The sequence below is a fragment of the Periplaneta americana genome, chromosome 3 (genome assembly GCF_040183065.1).
Source record: "Periplaneta americana isolate PAMFEO1 chromosome 3, P.americana_PAMFEO1_priV1, whole genome shotgun sequence".
NCBI lineage: Eukaryota > Metazoa > Arthropoda > Insecta > Blattodea > Blattidae > Periplaneta > Periplaneta americana.
Window position 1 is genome coordinate 53,083,171 of NC_091119.1, and position 11,725 is coordinate 53,094,895.

At 35.9% G+C, this 11,725-nt stretch overlaps 1 protein-coding gene across 2 annotated transcripts in view; it reads left to right on the forward strand.

Annotated features, from left to right (window-relative positions):
• Positions 1-10,663, forward strand: part of jbug (filamin-type immunoglobulin domains fbug) — a 396,750-nt gene extending 386,087 nt beyond the window's left edge. For both annotated transcript variants that reach the window (XM_069820534.1, XM_069820535.1), the window contains 4 exons: positions 844-978; positions 1,059-1,241; positions 5,605-5,786; positions 9,964-10,663. In XM_069820534.1, the coding sequence (XP_069676635.1) occupies positions 844-978; positions 1,059-1,241; positions 5,605-5,786; positions 9,964-10,080 (617 nt within the window). In that variant the 3' untranslated portion in view covers positions 10,081-10,663. The remainder of the gene's footprint in view (positions 1-843; positions 979-1,058; positions 1,242-5,604; positions 5,787-9,963) is intronic.
• Positions 10,664-11,725: the final 1,062 nt, after the last annotated feature.

An 11,725-nucleotide genomic window follows, 5' to 3' on the forward strand; every position in this document is an offset into this window, starting at 1 on the left:
TGATGTTGCGATTATCCTAGAGAGAAAAATAATAGTTACTTGTAGCATGTCTGCATTTTAACGTGAGCAGAGAGTTAAGAGTAAGACAATGATGCAAGTGCATGTACAGAAACCAAATCTTTTCTCTTTTCATGTACACTAGACAATAATACCAATGCTCCTAAAAACTGGTAGGAAAGCAGAGTAGTGAATAAATAATTCGTGGTAGAAAATAAATTATATTTGAATAAAACAACCCATCTTCTATAGCATCTGATCACACTAGGAGCAGCTAACACTAGTTGATACATTTTTTTTTTCTTGTTTTATAGTTACATGCTCTAATACTGATAGAATAAGCGTGACATGCTTAAAATTGTTGGACATTTTACTTGCGTGATTCATGAAGTAGATAATAAAAATTCATGAGAGAATCATACTTCTAATAATATTGAACCTCTATTTTGAAAGCACATAAACTTTTCAGTTTGAATTATGTATGTGGTAGAGATTTAGTTGTCTCGAAAGAAAAAATATTCATACTTTCCATACAAAATTCATAATCTTAACATTAAATGATGTCCACTGGAAACATCAGTGCTAAGTTTAACTTCTCACAAGCTGTAATAATTGATGATTAATCGCCTTCATAGGTTAGCATTTCAGCATTTTTTTTTATTGCTTTGTCTAGAAACGGAAATACTAAATATGGAATATTTGTTGTGAATTTTTAAAATTGAATTCGGAACTTGTTAAGCAATAATAACATGCCAGATCCTGAGTATTAGATGTATACATAGGAGAAAATGTGAATTTTATAGGTTTTCATCATTTTGGCTACATGCAATTATTTTATGTATTCAGGAGAACTGACGGCCCACTGTGTGGGGCCCCACAAAGTAGCATACTGCGAACTGTATGACCATGGTGATGGCACATTTACACTCAACGTGAAGCCCCAGGAAGCTGGGCGCCACGCCCTCACCATCAAATATGGAGGTGAGCACAACTGCATGCGGTGGACATAATTCTGCACTTACATTTCTCAGACATCTGATCACACTGTTGGGTGTTGTCAGGTGACCACGTGCCAGGCAGCCCCTTCTCTCTGCGTGTGGCTGGCGCTCCTGATCCAAGCAAAGTGCGGGTTTATGGGCCAGGTATCGAACACGGTGTGCTGGCAACGTTCCAGTCCCGCTTCATTTGCGACACGCGTGGTGCTGGAGCCGGGCAGCTCACAGTCAGGATCAGGGGGCCAAAAGGTTTGTATTTTTACCAATGTTTTTCTCATACAAAATTTTATTACATTTTAAAGGTATTATCAGTGTATAGGTAATTAAGTATGGACACCGCGTCGGTATCTTTGATGTAGCCGGACTGATTTCAATGACCTTCAAGCCAGCTAGAGCGTGAGATTCTGCTTTCTCCCTACAGTTGGCGCTGACATCACACCAGCTATTTTCGGATCATCGGATCTATGCCCCTTCAGCGCTGTCGTCGTTCTTGGAAAAGTTAACGCCTCTACTCACCCCATTCCACCTGTTTCTCTCCCACTACGTCAAACAGCAGGCCACGAAGCTTGCCAAATAGGGATGTTGCCAAACTTCCGTCAAATAGTGTCATGTCTCTTGAATATTGCTTATAATACTGTAAGGTTAATTATTACTTATTCATAATTTAATTTAAGTAGGTCTAATGACGCTGATTGACTTATGCAAAATGCTACTACTTGCTTAATAATATTTCTTTCACCACTCCGTGCTACAGTATTTATGTTGAGTTGACAACACTGGACTGCAAGTGCAAATAAACTGTCCCGCAAGAAGGCTCAAAATTGTGAGTAGTGGGGGAGAGAAAGAGAGAGGGGTAGAAAAGGGAGAAATAGGAATACAGGGAGAGAAATGAATTGCCGAGGCTGAAAAGGAATTAAGGTTCAGTTCGCATATCTTATGGGGGCACAGATCCGATGGTTGAACTATAGCAGTCGACACAGCAGAAATATAACACATAATTAATACATCTAGGTACATTATGTACTCAAATAAAATAAATTGGATCCATAAAATAATAAATCAGTCATTAACTGTAATGTCTAGACTCTAGAGTTCCTTTATAATGAGAGTTGAGACGTTGACTCCAACAAAAATTAAAATACGTAATGATTTGATAACACTGAAAATGGAAAAACAAAACTCTTATGAGAAGTAAAACCATATACCTATATTATATTATATACAAATATTAAACGAATTCGATACTTAATTTTATAATGTATTATATTATTTTATAATATAATTTATTATATGTGAAATATGAAAAATTATTATTACAACTAGTTTGCCACTGAGAAATAAGGAAAAGCTGTTAACTTGAATTTATTTGAAGCAAAGCATTACTGGATTATGCAATAAGGTAGGCGATGTTTGAATCCTGTGTCTCAACTCTATACTCAATTATTATCTTAGCGTATGCTCGATTACGCTAACCTCTAGCACTTGAAAGTGGAACTAAACGCCAGCACACAGAGAAAGAAAACACAGGAAAATTTGCTCAGTGTCCATTCTTTAAAATCTCTATTCGCTGGTATTATTTTGCTTAGTGTATGCAGTAAAATGATTGCAAATGTCTATTTTGGTCCAGTCCATCACATCACAAATTATTTAAAAATAGTAGTAATAGGTAGTAGTAGCAGCAGCAATAGAAATAGTGGAATAATAATAGCAGTAGTACCGGTAGTAATAGTAGTATAGAGAGATAGGATTATTTATTAATTTATTCTAGTTCAAGGAGGTTGGTTGTGACTATATTACACTTCTTGGTGGTTGCAAATGAGTAAGACACAATTATACAGTATGTCCACAGGATTCCTCCGTGATTACAAACGGTGTACATTACGAACTTTATACTAGTGTCGTAAGAAAGAACAGCTCAAAGAATTCTTGTCTTGAATATTGCGGTATGTCTAATTGCAAATAAAACTAAAGATGACAGTAGAAGCGAATAGAAGCTGTTAATATGGGTTTCATTCTTTTGAGTTTGCCAATCTTTTGTTATTTTTGTATTATTGCATTGTAGCAAATGTTCGTAATCATTTTAACAAATAACTGGAAAGAAGGTAGATTTGGTGTGCTGGAGACCAAGACAAAGCCTTTTGCAAGTGGCCACCAAGGTCTCCCGATTTGAATGCCTGTAACTTCTTCTTATGGGGTTACATAAAAGATATCGTCTATGTTCCTCCATCACCTCAGAATCTGCAACAGCTGCGACAACATATCTGCAATGCCACTGAGTCCATTCAAGTAGATATTTGGAGCGCGCATGGTGTGAGTGAATATTGTCCTGTGTGACACGTAGGGTGCACATTGAGTGTTTGTGAGGTGTACATTGCAAAGTTTTTGAGTTGCTCTTTCTCGTGTCACTATTTTCATGTATATATGACTATCAACAGAAATGATATACCCGTTTATAATCGCGGAGGTTTTCTGTGGACTCTGTGTACTATTGCACTTCTTAAGCTTCTTTTTTTCTGCGTAGATAATTGTTGTATTTTATTTATATAATATACTCCTGTAGAGAAGTACTGTTTAACACACTGACAATGTTCTTCGAATAATAAGAAATCACAGCATTTCAAACCACTTACTAATGTTTCGTGACCCTGTTTTCTTTATAAAGATTTTCTTCTGGTGAAATAAAAGATGGTGATATTTTCGATCACTTGGTCAGAGTTCTATCCTTTCCATCTTCCCTGCATTGCTAAGTTGATAATCAGAGTTCCCTAAATTAATTGCACAATCTATTGTTCTTCATGTTTTAAGGTGTTAACATCTTCTTTTGGTACGTAAATGGCCACATTTTCATAGTACCCTAATGTGGTATTCCTTGGCGTAGTTATCGTCCTCAGTTTACACAACTGCCTGTATTTTTCTGGATACTGGTGCTGTTGTCACACCTAATTTATTATATATATATATATGTTGTTTTAATCCCAGGCGTTTGACAGTAAAGTCATTTGACCTCTTGCATTCCAATATTTTTCAAAGATATTATCATGACCAGCCACTGAAGCACAGATTTTGAGGTGTTCCGAATCCATTTCTTGGTTTGAGTTGCACAGTGGGCAGTTAGGGGCCTGATATATTGGGTGTTTATTTCAAAGTGTGTCATGACGTCACTGTTGTGAGTCAGCAATTTGAAGTGGGTTTCAGCTTTTATGTCAGAAATGTTGCCTATTATTCAAGGCATTCAATCTGAACTTGAGAACGTGTACGATATAACTTGAACGTCGTAGCAACAGATGGCGGTCTTGACCATCGAAGTTAATGTCAACAAATACGGAAGTAATCGTCTTAACCCTCTCCCCATATCCCGACAGTAAGAAAAAAAATTCACCTCAGTATGTGTTTCCAAACAGTTCACATTCCTGCCACTACCAGCGTTACTGTACGTATCGGTACGTACTCTTCAGAATGCATGCCATACTTGTCAGGCAACTTCTCTGGCACATAGGTAATATGCTTATGCGGAAGTGTAGGAAGATTGAATTCTCTAGGCACATCGGCTAGCCACATGACGACATACAGCGAGCCATGACACCTTGAACTGAACACGCAGTATATATATATATATATATATATATATATATATATATATATATATATGTGTGTGTATATATGTCTGTCGATCTATTTTATTTTATTTTTTTTTTTTAGTAGGTTATTTTACGACGCTTTATCAACAGCTTAGGCTATTTAGTGTCTGAATGAGATGAAGGTGATAATGCCGGTGAAATGAGTCCGGGGTCCAGCACCGAAAGTTACCCAGCATTTGCTCATATTGGGTTGAGTGAAAACCCCGGAAAAACCTCAACCAGGTAACTTGCCCCGACCAGGATTCGAACCCGGGCCACCTGGTTTCGCGGCTAGACGCGCTAACCGTTACTCCACAGGTGTGGACCTGTCGATCTATCTATCTATCCAATTATTATTATTAACTTTATGCAATAAAAGTTCTTAAAAATGTAGAAAAAGGCAGTTTAAAAACTGAAATATGGAAAAAATCCGTTTTTATTAAAGTATTTGCATACAATGACTAGAAACTGAAAAGTGGAAACTGAGTTTTGAGCCATATTGTAAATATAAAGGGGGTGTCTTTTATGTATGACACTGACTCTTATTCATATTAGAATTTCAGAAAGATCTTAACGTAGCTATAATAATTGCGGGTATTGTTAAACAAATTTGTAGATTTTTTATTGTCACAAAATTAGATCAGTATTACAAATATAAGTAATAGAGGAAATAGTCAAAACGTAAATTTTCGTTCAAATCTGTAAAATACTTTTTTGTGATTGTTTTATTTTCCATATAATACTAGTATTGGTAAGTTAATTAGTACAAACCACTTGATATAAATGTTGTAGTACGCATTGTTACATGTGAAATAAAGGCTAATGGATATATACCACATTCCATGATTATCTTGAAGTTTATCATTGAAGTATTGTTTGGTGAACTGGAGACCAACAGGTTTGTGGTGAACAGAACAACTGCAAGCACCAGTAGCAATGTTGCTAATTACAGAACTGTATACAATTGTAGCTTTTATTTTTGTCACGTATTTCAGGTGCTTTCAGAGTGGAGATGCAGCGAGAGAGTCAGAAGGACCGCACCATACTGTGCAAGTTTGACCCCACAGAGCCAGGCGACTACCGGGTGGAGGTGAAGTGGGCAGGGGAGCTGGTACCGGGTTCCCCATTTATTGTCATGATCTTCGATACGCAGGAAGAGCTCAACAGATTCTTGCAGGTATGTGGGTTGTTCTCTGACCCTGCCCTACCAGAAATTTAAGATTTGTTTCATGGGACATATTTTTTTAATCCATTGTATAAATTATTGCATTGATTTGCAGAGTAATATCATTTTACATTCTCTGGAATAGATGAATGTATTTGGTAACTGGTGGATTATATTATTTAGCTTACTTACTTACAAATGGCATTTAAGGAACCCACAGGTTCATTGCCGCCCTCACATAAGCCCACCATTGGTCCCTATCCTGTGCAAGATTAATCCAGTCTCTATCATATCTCACCTCCTTCAAATGTATTTTAATATTATGCGCCCATCTACATCTCGGCCTCTCCAAAGGTCTTTTTCCCCCTCCAGTCTCCCAACTAACACTCTATATGTATTTCTGGATTTGCCCATATGTGCTACATGCCCTGCCTATCTCAAATGTCTGGATTTAATGTTTGTAATTATGTCAGGTGAAGAATGCGTGCAGTTCTGCGTTGTATAACTTCCTCCATTCTCCTATAACTTCATCCCTTTTAGCCCCAAATATTTTCCTAAGAACCTTATTCTCAAACACCCTTAATCTCTGTTCCTCTCTCAAAGTGTGAGAATCCAAATTTCACAACCATAAAGAACAACCGGTAATATAACTGTTTTATAAATTCTAACTTCCAGATTTTTGACAGCAGACTGGATAACAAAAGCTTCTCAACTGAATAATTATAACAAGCATTTTCCATATTTATTCTGCATTTAATTTCCTCCCGAATGTCATTTATATTTGTTACTGTTGCTCCTCAGTGAAACAATGCTGAACATGGCTGAAAAAAATTAACTTATATTCTTGTTACTAGGTGGTTCAATAAGTAATACACATCTCATTCAAAGTTTGTTTTATTATAAATCCATATATACCACATTATTCTCCAATTAATTGACTACAAGTACCTATTTTTTCACGTAGTCTCCATTCAAATCTATGGCCGTATGCCACCTAGATGTTAGAGCCTGTAGGCCATCTTGATACATTCAGCTGGTCTTCTTCTCAGCCATGTGCTGATGTCTCCTATGACCTGCTCATCGTTGTCATATCACTTCCCACAGATCACATCTTTGAAGGAACCAAACAAATGAAAGTCAGATTGTGCGAGATCCGGAATGTAGGAAGGACAGTCCACCCAAGCTTTGTGATTTTTGGACGAGTGTGCACACTTGTGTGTGGCCTCACATTGTCATGGAGAAGGAGAATTTTGTTGACATTTTTATGGGGACAAACACGAATTGTTCAGCAATTGTGTATATATGTACACTACTGCTTGTCTATGCGGATGACGTGAATATGTTAGGAGAAAATCCACAAACGATTAGGAAAACACGGGAATTTTACTGGAAGCAAGTAAAGAGATAGGTTTGGAAGTAAATCCCGAAAAGACAAAGTATATGATTATGTCTCGTGACGAGAATATTGTACGAAATGGAAACATAAAAATTTGAAATTTATCTTTTGAAGAGGTGGAGAAGTTCAAATATCTTGGAGCAACAGTAACAAATATAAATGATACTCGGGAGGAAATTAAACACAGAATAAATATGGGAAATGCCTGTTATTATTCGGTTGAGAAGTTTTTATCATCCAGTCTGCTGTCAAAAAATCTGAAAGTTAGAATTTATAAAACAGTTATATTACCGGTTGTTCTTTATGGTTGTGAAACTTGGACTCTCACTTTGAGAGAGGAACATAGATTAAGGGTGTTTGAGAATAAGGTGCTTAGGAAAATATTTGGGGCTAAGGGGGATGAAGTTACAGGAGAATGGAGAAAGTTATACAACACAGAACTACACGCATTGTATTCTTCACCTGACATAATTAGGAACATTAAATCCAGACGTTTGAGATGGGCAGGGCATGTAGCACATACGGGCGAATCCAGAAATGCATATAGAGTGTTAGTTGGGAGGCCGGAGGGAAAAAGACCTTTAGGGAGGCCGAGACGTAGATGGGAGGATAATATTAAAATGGATTTGAGGGAGGTGGGATATGATGATAGAGAATGGATTAATCTTGCTCAGGATAGGGACCAATGGCGGGCTTATGTGAGGGCAGCAATGAACCTCCGGGTTCCTTAAAAGCCAGTAAGTAAGTAAGTAAGTACTGTATTTAAAAAAAAAAAACGATCTGGATAACGCAGAAGGCCGGATAATCGGGACTCTATTGTAGTTGTAAACAGTCTCAAAATGATCACTAGTTGCAACCCCCAAGTTTCTATAGAATTTTACTCACTCGTAAGAAGATCTGAGAAACAAACGAAAAGAAAAGAATACCTTATGCTTAGAGTGTCATTATAAAAAACTAATAGATTTCAACGTTTACATTTTAATTTTCAGTGCCGACTTTTGTAAAAAAAATAACTTTAGAAATGATTATGGTACAGTGTTCATATGAGCTGTTGAGAGCAGAAGTGGTGTAAGTCAAAAATGGGTAATGAGGGTTGAAGTAAACATTCTGTAAAATACAGCGCAAAGTAGCAATTAATGTTCAGTTTATTTAAGCTATTAGTAGTCAGTGGATAGCACGAAGGACATATTAATTGCTACTTTGCGCTGTATTTTACAGAATTTACTTTAAACCTCATTACCCAATTTTGACTTACACCACTTCTGCTTTGAACGGCTCATATATTGGGTTAGCTGTTTTGTGTGAACTTATTCAGAATTTATGACATACATCTACTTAAATCGTACAATAAAATTATAAGTGAAATCAAAAGCCATTTTTGCGATTATAAAGAATGTCTTTTATGTGCAATCTAGAGAACGAAAGTTTATCTTTTTATTTGAGTACATAGCAAATTATGTCTGTTTGCTTGTATGTTAACGAGTCGGTAGGCAAACTGTGAAATATTTTTTTTAAGTATTCACGAAAGTATAATGCAACTAAGAACTAATTTATACTTTCAACTTGTGTAATTGCTTTTCTACTCTTATGTATAAATTCTGCAAATGAAAATCAGTATACCGAAGATTACAGCTAAACATTTGTCTAACTCAAAATTTTTATCTTTTTATTCAAGAACTTTTACCACTATTAGTCTAAAATTTTATGCCCATCCAAAAAATTTCTACGTCTCCACTTGTGAAAAATTTATTTTACATTAAGATATTGAAACACATCAAAAGATTTGCAAATGATCTCACCAAGGAACCTTCGACATAATGAGCATTTATAGTTGCTAACGTTGTTGTTGTTGTTTTCTAATGCCAGGCGTTTGACAATAGTCATTTGACTTCTTGCACTCCAATATTTTTCAAAGATATTATCATGACCAGCCACTGAAGCACAGATTTTGAGGTGTTCCGAATCCATTTCTTAGTTTGAGTTGCACAATGGGCAGTTAGGGGACTGATATATTCCAATTCTATGCAGGTGTTTGGCCAAACAATCATGGCCTGTTGCCAATCTAAATGCAGCTACAGACGATTTTCGTGGTAAATCGGGAATTAACTGTGGATTTTGATGCAGAGAGTTCCATTTTTTCCCTTGGGATTGAGTTATCAAATTTTGTTTGTTGAAGTCTAAGTATGTAGATTTAATAAATCTCTTCACAGAGTAATACGTAGATTTAGTAACAGGTCTGTAAGTAGCAGTGCTGCCCTTCTTTGCTAAAGCATCCGCATTCTCGTTTCCCAGGATTCCACAATGGGATGGTATCCATTGGAATACAATTCTTTTATCGAGTGATATTAATTGAGAGAGCATTTTAGTTATTTCTGCTGTTTGAGATGAAGGTGTGTGTTTAGAGACTATTGATAGAATAGCTGCTTTGGAGTCTGACAATATAACTGCATTCCTAAATTTATTGATGTGGCAGAGAAGATTCCTGAGACATTCACTTATTGCAATGATTTCACCATCAAAACTTGTTGTTCCATATCCAAGAGATCTATAAAGTGAGAAGAGACAGCACGTAACACCTGCACCGGCATCTTGTTCTCTGGAGATCAAGGATCCGTCGGTGTATAAATGAAGCCAGTTTTGTGGAGGGTACCTAATATTAATTGTCTCTAAAGACAATTGTTTCAGTATTTCAGTGTTTACTTCTGATTTCAGTATTTCTTCTGTTAAATTTAGATTATATTCTATATTTAATAGAGTTATAGTTGCTAATGTAGATTGTATTATGCATTACAGGGTAGCCACTCTCCAGGATCAGAGCTGTATGGCAGTGTAGGCTACTCTACAGGATATGCTCACATGAACTTCGGTGGTGCTCAACAATCATGGAGAGGTTCGCAACCTCAGCTGTAGACTGTGTACATTTCATTTATCAAGGTGGCGTTCGAACCAACTAGCAGAAGAAATTGTAGCCTGCATTATTTTTACAATTTCATTAAATGGTCGTTATGGACAATTGATATTCTGTATAGATACAACAACGAACGCTTATATTGCACATTGTCACGTGATACTCGTTACTGGAACTTGCCAGCAGGATCCTGGTCATGTAGATTCATATTTTTGCCTAAATCACATGACCAGGTGTCTGGTAAAACATTATCAGGACTGTGTACAAATATATCTTAAGGAAAAACTTTCATTTATTTTTGTAAAATAGTATTTATTGCACTCATGTCAGTACTATGGAAGTTAAGACCTTGAACTGGTAGTTACCTGCTAGTTGGTGGAACGTTGTCCAAAATGAGGCCAATACCAAGTACCCCACGAAAGACTAATTTGTACCTAGTGGGTTGTTTCTAGTTGTTTTATACACAATGTTGTAACACTTGTGAAGACATACTAAGTGCAGTACAATTTTTTGTATACCTTGTTGTAAAGTATTCCCTCTCCCAAATTGCCATTGTTATTAAATAAAGAGGTGTTGGTTTTTTTATTTCTGTATGTATAATTTTCTGTCTCTTATATATTTAAAGAATTTTAATTACAGGTGTGAACGTTAAAAAGGTTTCTGTTACATCGGATCACTTTTAATTCATCTCAGATAACATAGCACGTTCATTGCAGGATTGCTGGTTACAAATATAGAAACAGAATATGGTGTTGTGTAATCAGTTAAGATTCACGTGTACTGATAGCAGCTGTAAAATGCGTGATGGATATGGCGAGACTGATCAGTAAGGAGCGGATTTCTGTGTAATTAAATATTCTTTTTGCGTGTGATAAAACACAATTAACAAAGTTAAAAATTCCGAACATGAAATTTCAAGTTTAAAACCCAAATTTTATTTCACATAAAAACACATATTTTCACAAAAAAATTATGTAAATACATATTTTTATGAAATCTATTATAAACACATAAATCTTGGAGTTTTTTTTACTTAAATAATTTTTTTACAAGAACTATTAAATATTTTAAAACTAAATCAATTATATCACTCAGAAATACGTTATCTTTTTTAACAATTCTTGGTTGTTTCGTGTTTCTAAGCGCTGTGTAGTGTATCCGTGATCCATTTTTGTAATAGTATCGCCTCAAGTTATGAGAACTGATAGGCAGCATATCAGTGTTATTATTAGAGAATAAATTAACAAGGACAAGGAGGAGAGATCTTGTAACACATAATTAGAAATGTTTATTGTTGCTGAAGATGATTTCATTCCTGTTTTGTTTGTGAAACACAACAGATAACAGCTCGGGTATGAACATTATTTAATTTAAACAAATCTCTCGCCTCTCGGTCATGTCTATCAAGTAAGGCAACATATCTTGTTCTGATTCCCTGTTATCGGGCTTCGTCAATTGATATCCTTCAAGATATACTGAAAGATGGTTATTTAAAAAACGATTTGCTTTCCTATTAGCAAATTTAAGCTTTTTGTTTGACATCATAAAAAAAACTCGAAAGATCCAAAAACCTGTTGTCTGAAACAGGGAGGTGCGTGCCGTGGAAATTAAACTAGACTTGCTACCAGGTTCAGAAGCACAATTACT